The sequence below is a fragment of the Rosa rugosa genome, chromosome 6 (assembly GCF_958449725.1).
Source record: "Rosa rugosa chromosome 6, drRosRugo1.1, whole genome shotgun sequence".
Taxonomy (NCBI): Eukaryota; Viridiplantae; Streptophyta; class Magnoliopsida; order Rosales; family Rosaceae; genus Rosa; species Rosa rugosa.
In genome coordinates, this window is record NC_084825.1 from 53,898,947 (window position 1) to 53,907,712 (window position 8,766).

Here is an 8,766-nt window from a genome sequence, read left to right on the forward strand (position 1 = left end):
TCCACTCCACCAATTACGCACTTAAAATTTCGAAACCCCTCTCTCAATTTTTAAAATTTAACATATAAGGAGACCTAATTAGAGTGTGGAAGTATGGAACAAGCTTAAAACCCCCCTATCGTCGGCCTTAGTGGCCAATTGTTCGATCCCTAAAAAGGTCATATTTGCACATGACACCTCTCTGTCGGTCACAAAGATTGTGACTCAAGGGACCCCCTTTTGCTGACGTTGCGTGGCACACTAGTTGTCCACGTGGCTTAGCTGCTTCGCTCAATGACCAAATTTGATTTTTTCCTTTGAATTAAAAAATTCAATCTGAATTCTTCTTGAAGTAAACGTATTATGGCTTTAATACACGCGGATCTTCTTGACTAATCCAATTATTACTTTTATAGTATTATTTATATCTGTTTATATTAATGACGTTTATTAGCGTCCTAATACAACCCTAAATATAACGTTATCAAATCATAAGCCATGATCTTTGGTAATTATCCAGCTGTAAATGAAAACATATCCAATTTCGCGTAAACTCTATCTCTGATAGACGACCAATTAGTTACCTTTGTGTATAAGGTAAGCAAACCCTAGAACAAACCTCCCCCACCAAGGCACCAACTATATAAATACCCTAAGCCTCTGCTTCTCCAAAAACCTCTCACTCTATCTTTCTCTCTTCTTCTTCAAGATATATATGTGGGTTGTTGGTCATAGTTTATCATGAGCAATATTCCCAAATCCCTCACCGACTCTGCCCTAACCATCTTCAAGCTCGCAATCTCTGCCTCCGATCCTTGGCCTTTTTCTGTTTTCTTATAACAGAGACAGCCCAGTTCCTTTAGTTTTAGTTTTCTTATTGTTTTGTTGTTTTCTGTTTCAAAAAGATTGTCAAGACGAGGGTGGTTTCGTACCTTCTTGAAAAAATGGGGTTCATCGGCGGCGGCGGTGACAAGGTGCACCACCACCACCACCACCACAGCCACCAGAATCATCTGAGTTTTCACTTTCTGAAGAAGGAAGCGATGGACATCCCAAAAGGGTGTATGGCGGTGATAGTGGGCCAGGGCGAGGAGCAGCAGAGGTTTGTGATTCCGGTGGTTCACATCAACCACCCGCTCTTCATTCAGCTGCTGGAGGAAGCCGAGAAGGAGTACGGTTTCGACCACGACGGTCCGATCACTATCCCGTGCCACGTGGAGGAGTTCCTCGCCGTTGAGGGCTTGATTGATAAGGAGAAGTCGGCGGTCAACTATGAGCAGCACCACCACCATCATCATCACCATGTGTGGTGTTTTAGGGCTTGATATGTGATGTCATATATAGTTTGATTTGTAAATACTATGTCCTGCGGTTTCTTTTTATCTAATTCTTCGGGACGATAATTGGTTTTTAATTTTGATGATGATGAAAAAGATGATCATTGCAATAGGGTTTTGATTTTGGTTATATTGTTTGAACTTTATTCATCAATAAAGAAAGCTCACAATTTGGGTGCCTTCAATTTTCCTCTTTATTTCGTCATTGTTCTTTTTCTTTCTAATATTCTTGATGTGAAAACCATATAAGTAAGCTGGCACCTCCTTTTCCGTAATGTGGCAATCTTGCAAGGGGGTAAAGGTTTTATGTGGTGCATATATGGCATCTTGACTCTTAAGATAAGAATATATGATTGGGTTTTTTTGGCTAATTGGGTAATGCTTTTTGTAATGGTTATCTCGGGAAGAAATTTCTATCAATATCGTAATGGTTATCCCGGGAAGAAAATTCTATAAGAAATTTCTATCAATATAGTAATGGTTATCCTGGGAAGAAAATTCTATCAATACACATGACACGTGTATACCATTACAGAAATTAGACGGTCAATAATGAGAGAGAAAAACTACTTATAACTTATACATCGTTAGATTCGAAGTTTCTATCAAGTCTACCACGAATATAGTCTACTAAGAAACATTCTTGGCCTTTTTCCAGCTTCGTGAACTCTTACTATTCCATATTTCAGAGTACCAGAGCCTTTTTTTTTGCATTTTGATAGATCAGTTTGTTCTTTGTTTAAATTGTGAAAGCTAGCCTAGGTATATGATTAATCTTCTCTTACATATAACTTAAGGGGAAATTAACTATGATCTTGACAACTATAGTAATTATATCCGAGGACGTCTAGTCATTCATATCTTATTGAAAACGTCAACATAATCAAAACTCTAATCAAGCTTAAGACGAAATTAACAAAATCAAAAACGTCAACTTAATCAAAACTCTAATCAAGCTTAAGACGAAATTTGACTAAAATCAAGCTTAAGAGGAAATTAACTAGGAAGAGTTGCGTACTAATCAAACTGTGTTCATTTTTAAGTCATCACGACTTCATATTGGATAGGATGTCAAAGTAGTGTCGAGTTCAATCTCGATGTAATTGTTATGGTTTTGCTTTCGTATACCTACGTACGTAGTTTCTGGAAATCAATCTGCTAATAGTAGTCTTTTGTTTATTCTGGATTCTGAAGAGGTAAGAAAATTGAACGAGTCTAATTGGGGCATGGAACGTGCTTTTATTTCAAACAGGTTTGAATGGCTGAAGCCGCTCTTAAATTATAAATTGGCTTCCAAAGGTCAACTGAAACCGCAAGCAACTAGCATGTTTCATGTTTGTATTGGCAGGTTGTCAAAGCCTGTAAGCAAGCAAGCTTTTCATGAATATGAAAGTGGCTTGATCTGTACCAGCACCAATTGGTAATAGTTAATTAGGTCATTTTGGTTTTGGATACACAAAATCAGACGCCAATTCAGGTCAGCTCTCAACCCAAACACAACGAGGCGCTTCACACCAATACTAATCATCTCCAAAGGACAACCCTGCTTCCTTATTGATCAATGGGAATCGAATAATCAAAGTCACAGAGTTGAAATAACAAAGCAACTGTTATAAATTCTTAGGTAGAAGTGTCTTACAAAACTTCGTCAACTGACAAATAATTCGATACCCAAATGTGAAGGCTTTTCTTGATTTGTATTGCCTCGAAGGATCTCAACAATTCGAACACTTGTACAACAGTATACACATTATTTTTTACAAAGATCTTGATATACGACCAAGGGTCTTGAACAGTTCTTTTACATACAATCACACAAATTAATGGAATGGACCCCTATTACTTCAATCTCAACCTCTAAAGACACTCAACTTTCACCTTACTCTCCAAAGGGATAAAGTTTTGAGAAAAAAAATTTGTGAAAAATTTCTATATCCCCGATTACCTTCATCGGTGTCTAGTATTGGAAGTACGTATTGTCACACCATGCAAAAATTTGGTGTATCCAAGGAAGCTAAGTTTTCGGTCGGAGGTTCTGATCCAGTCTCTGAGTAGAGAGTAAGATGTAGGACCCAGATTCATTTCCTGCACAATGTTTGAACTTTTCTTGAGTTTGCAAGTTTGAAATTAGAACCAAGGAGTTGTATTATGCAAAAGTGATGTGCGTACCTGTGCCAACTCCTCAACAGAGATGACCCGGTTTCCTTCCCTTTCAAAACACTCAAAAGCCGTACTCGCAATCTTCTCCCACCCTTCAAGAGCTTCTAGCTGATATGTACTTATTGCGGCAACGCAGAACTCTTCAAAGTCCAATTTCTTGTGCGCGAGTGGCTCCATCTTAAAGTAAAAGCCAAGAAAAATATGAGAATATGCCATCATGCAAAAGCCACAACAAATGAAATACAAGTAGTTTTGTTTCTCAATTGTATCATATTCTGCAACAGGCTGGGTCTGCCAATAGATAAGACAAGCCAGCAACGGAAAATCCAAAGAGATGAAATTTCATGCTGAGATATTCCAGAGTCCCCTTTTAAAAATAATATGGTTCCTTTTCTCTTTCATTGTTTCATTAAACATAACCTTCAGTAAGACAGACTACGCGTATTCCCCATATATACAGCAGTGTGCAGTATAATATGATTAAAGATCCACCCTCAACTTCAAATGTCATACAGGAATATACTACACATTAAGTGAAAAACAGATATGGGAGATGTGCATTATCGAAATTAAAGTGAAATGAAATGTATCTCATACCACATTTATGATGTCATGAACCCTCGACTCCTTCATGGCATCAGTTGAATTTTTCATGAGAGCCTGCACTTTAATTCACCATGAGTCAAAAGTTCATGAAAGGACGATGACAGATAAACAAATCAAAACTGTATACTAAAAGTATGTTGAATATATTGAGTAAATGCCACAAGAGACTAAAAAAAGGAGCTAAAATGTGCTAAAAGAGGGACCGTTAAAGAGAATATAACCATGACTAACCGTTCTGAAATTATCGAGGGACACGTATCCATGTTTGGGTTCCAAGAGTGTAAACTGAGCCCTAAGATAGTAGAGCTCATCTTCTGTTATAGCCTTGGAGAGAGCCTGTAACAACAAGAAGGTGCTTAGAAAGGATCCCAGCCAAAATCACACACACACACCCGAAAACACAGAGACATTGCCCCAAAAGGTGGCTCATACATGCCTTGCACCACTCAATAATGTATAACTTCTACAATAAACCAGGCTTAGCTAAACTTGTTATCTTTAATTTTAACCTCTCTTTTTTTTTTTCCACCTTCCTTGGCAGTTGACGAAACTAGGAAAGCACATCTTATTGTGAATGTATGTTACCTTCATTGCTGCACGCCTGAAAGGTGTGGCACGAACATATGACCTAACCGACTTGTAGATTACTAAATCTAAAGGCACAGCTCGTCTTTCATCCCTTAGCCATGGGTGGGCTGTGAAGACAGCAGATAGATCAAAACGAAATAACTATACATACATGAAACTAGCAGGAAAAACTATTGCGATATCATAATCAATGAGATACTAGAGAGTATATCAATTATTTATGAATCCACTGAAGATCGTATTGAATATTAAAAACTGACTTACTTAAAGCTTGAGCAGCAGTCATTCTTTTTCTGTGATCCTTGTTCAGAAGCCTCTTGACAAAATCTTTGGCTTCTGGGGACACTGTGGGCCAAGGTGTATCATTAAAGTTAGGATCAGCTCTTAGCACCGAGCGGAAGATTCCTGATTCAGTTCGTGCCCAGAAAGGTCTACTTCCACATAGCAATATATATGTTATTACACCTATGCTCCACATATCTGCTTCAACACTGTAGGATCTATGTAGCACTTCAGGTGCAACATAGTATGCACTACCAACAATATCGTTGAGGCGCTGATCTGCACAAGTAGAACTAAGGTTCTGTGAAAATGATAACTAAAGATCTTGTATATTGATTTCTAGGAAGGCAATTTTTATTTTTCAAACAATATGGCCAACATGTCAGGAAAAAGGCTCCTAAACAATCCAAGGAAATAAACAGAATAATAGATGATGCAGAAGAGCTTCAGAGGAAAAAAACAAAAAACACAACAACCACAACTAATACAAGCAAGAAACTATTTAATGCCTATTACAAAGGAAGTCCAAGGCATGAATCAAAGTGCAGTAACATATTATCTCTTGAAGCCAAGAAAAATAGTATGTGGAAGCATTACCAGGCCTAATAAAATCGGAGAGACCAAAATCAATAACCCTCATTGAAGCATCCTCTTCTCTAGTGGCAAAAAGAAAATTCTGCCAAGCAGTCAAATGAAAAGAGTAATTGGTAACAGGTTTGGACGAGAACTGAAGATGTAAAACAAACTACATGTGGAGGGGACTTTCAATACTATTCCATCCAAATGCAAGAAAGTAGTGGAAAGTGGAAACTCTGAATGTAGCTGTACCTCTGGCTTTAGATCACGATGCACAACACCTTGAAGATGACAGTAGGCAACAACACTTAAAATTTGCACAACAATAACTTTAGCATCTTCTTCTGTGTATCTTCCACCCCTGCCACAAGGAGTTACTGAGAATAAATCAAACTGAAATCATAAATCTGAAAGTGCCCAACTAGAAGTTTCAATATAAAGAATATCATTCTACCTGGACAAAATTTTATCCAGTAGTTCTCCACCTTCACACAACCTGAAAGTGAAACAGATGACAGAAAATCATATCAAATTTCAAAACAGATTTTTCTGCCAACAAAGTGTTCATTCTTCTCAGTTCTAAGACTAGGCTCTGTGTGTGTGTGTGTGTGTTCATAAAAGTAAACCATAAACCATAATACAAATGATGTTCCAACAAGGCTGAATCATGAATCCTATAAATTGGTTTGAAGGAATAAGACTAAAAGCAAAATTATACGTACTCCATGACTATGTAGACATTATTGGCATCCTCAAATGCATCATAAAATTTGACCAGATTCTTATGTCCAGATAATGCTTTCAGTATTTTCACCTCTCTACGGACATCTTCAATAGCTATTGCTGTTGTCATCTGCAAAGAATCACTTAATTAGTAACCAATACGATTCAAACAAAAACTTGTGTGATGACCAAATAATGCAATTGAAAGTAAAGAATTGTGCCTTCCCTATAGACCATGAAGATAATAATAAAGCAATACAGATTGAAATAACATGCAACATAACACTAGATATGTGCTCCATAACCCAAAGAGCTACAACAACAACAACATAACAGCACATTGACAAATAAACTCCACGAAACCCTCTAATTCCGTCCATAGTGAAGTACTAACTAATAGGAGTACACAAAACTCCTTGAAAAATGTTTCACAGTCGGAGGAAAACAGACTCTAAAAAAAACCCAGCTAAAAGATTTACCTACATTCAATCTCTCCCGTTTAGCCGCGGAGAATGCATACTTGATAATGTACTAACAAAATTACCAGGTTAGCTTCAAAAAAATCTGAAAATCCAGTCCCATTCAACTTCCAACTTTGATTTACATTTCCAGGTCTTCACTACTCGAAAACACAACCATGCTCCAAAACTAATCACACATTCAAACTGTTTCCTAATCGATTTGGTTCGAGATCCTTATACTCTAAACACTAATTGCTTCAGCTCCGAAACACGAAGCACACTAAGCTATATCAAGTAACCACATACTGATTCAAACTAAGCTTCGAAAACACGTAAATCAGAGTATAAGCCAAACCTTTGCTTTGGATATGATCTTGACAGCCACAGGCTGACCCTTAAGCTCTCCCTTCTTTCCCTTAGCCGAGCAAGTATGACCAAAATGCCCTCGCCCCACCTCCTTCCCCAATTCAAATTTCGCCCCAAAGTTCTTCCCATACCCAAAGCTCTTATCCAGCCCCCTCTCTCCTTCTTCTTCGCCGCCCTGGTGATTATTCTCCTCCGGTATCGGCCCGTCCTTCGGCTTCGCCTCCCTCCGCCGCCGAAACGCGGCCATGATCGGCTTCGCCGGCGACGGAGGCGGCAACGGCCACCGGAACTTCCTCCCCGGCGTCCTTGCCGGCGACGGCGCCACTCCGGCCGGGAGCGGGCTCGGGAACGGACTCGCCGTAAACGAGTGAGACGGAGTGTTCTTCACATCGCCGGCGGCGACCGGGCTCGGCGGCACCGGCGGGTGTTTAGACTGCTGGACGGAGACGGCGGCGGCGGGGGTCGGGTGGTCGTGGTTGTTGTTGGCCACCGAAACGGCGGCGCTTTTGCTGCAGCAATGCCCCATCGGTTGAGCTTAGGGATTCGGATTTGGACGGCGGTCAAAGTATGCACATCGGACGGTGACGGTGACGACTTTAGTGAGGCGCGAAGGGAGAGGAGAGAGTGAAAGATGGTAGAAGAGAATAAGAAGAGAGAATGTGTTGAAAATGTTTGCTGTGTATTTATTTTGGGGTTTTAAAGTTTTTGAATAAAGCTGGGAGATACTGCTACATATATAATGCTAATGTGGACAGCTGACCAGGGGTACTAAATGTTGGATGGTATAAATGGGGGCCGTTGATTTTAATCATTTAGGCTTGTGTGTAGGTCTAGAACATTTGATATTGGGATCACATTAGGTCTATATTAAGTCAATTGTAGGTGATATACTAATTACCATTTTAGTGATACCGTTACATGATCCGATCCGATCCGATCTGATTATGAAGGTGTAAGAAGGCGATTAGTTAATTATAAGAGAAATAAACGATGAAATTTTATTGTATGGATTGAGATGACATTGTGATTGATTGAGAGTTATTGTCGAATCTTTAGTTCTTTTGTGTTTGTTTGAAAATTTTTTGAAGCTGTTGTTTTGAAAGATTTTGACTGACGTTCTTTGAACCTGTTATGGTATGATCCTCAATACAGGATAACTGTTATATTGGCATGCAAGTATGTATATAGGTGAATCATTGTTACACGCTAATGATGCTATCATTGTTACACGCTAATGATGCTATCACGATTAGTTGACTTGTGAACTTTCATTTGATTTTATTATAGTTAAATTGATAAATTGACAACACAAGAGTAGTATTGGACATAGACGAAGCTAGCATGTCCGATAGCATCTCAAATAGAAGTATGGTGACTTACATTCACTTGCCTATCTTAAGAGCAATTCGGTTTACAACTTCGATGAAGTAATATGCGACAAACAAACAAATTATATAGAATTCCATTTCAAGGCCTTGGAAGTAAAGAGACCAATAAAAAAAAAGTTCACAATTAGGTGCTTAAATTTTTTTACTTCTTTTCATCCCTTATATTTCACTCTAAAAACAAAGGAAGAAAACGGACCTTTTCAAATTGCACGTTTTTGTCTGCATAAATACTTAAAATAGTATGACTTTAGCAATAGAATTAGTATTAGTTAGATGTTGAAAATTTTGCTTCTTTCGTTT

General features: G+C 38.6%; 2 protein-coding genes across 2 annotated transcripts; one reads left to right on the forward strand and one right to left on the reverse strand.

Moving 5' to 3' along the window:
• The first annotated feature begins 923 nt into the window (after positions 1-923).
• Positions 924-1,304, forward strand: LOC133717030 (auxin-responsive protein SAUR32). The gene has a single exon (XM_062143653.1). It carries the CDS (start codon positions 924-926, stop codon positions 1,302-1,304), a length of 381 nt encoding a protein of 126 aa, XP_061999637.1.
• Positions 1,305-2,906: 1,602 nt separating this feature from the next.
• Positions 2,907-7,786, reverse strand: LOC133715372 (CDPK-related kinase 4-like). Its single transcript, XM_062141857.1, has 11 exons — positions 7,068-7,786; positions 6,251-6,381; positions 5,983-6,024; positions 5,781-5,889; positions 5,550-5,628; positions 4,935-5,231; positions 4,668-4,777; positions 4,314-4,418; positions 4,074-4,136; positions 3,486-3,653; positions 2,907-3,401 (listed from the first exon to the last, which is right to left on the reverse strand). The coding sequence occupies exons 1-11, from the start codon at positions 7,602-7,604 to the stop codon at positions 3,264-3,266; spliced, it is 1,779 nt and encodes a 592-aa protein (XP_061997841.1). The 5' UTR covers positions 7,605-7,786; the 3' UTR covers positions 2,907-3,263.
• Positions 7,787-8,766: the final 980 nt, after the last annotated feature.

Coding starts and splice junctions, on each gene's coding strand:
- LOC133717030 (XM_062143653.1), top strand. CDS start 924: ATGGGGTTCATCGGCGGCGGCGGTGACAAGGTGCACCACCACCACCAC.
- LOC133715372 (XM_062141857.1), bottom strand. CDS start 7,604: ATGGGGCATTGCTGCAGCAAAAGCGCCGCCGTTTCGGTGGCCAACAAC. Junction 6,382..7,067: donor AGATCATATCCAAAGCAAAG/GTTTGGCTTATA, acceptor GATTCTTTGCAG/ATGACAACAGCAATAGCTAT. Junction 5,890..5,982: donor CTGGATAAAATTTTGTCCAG/GTAGAATGATAT, acceptor TCCTTGTGGCAG/GGGTGGAAGATACACAGAAG.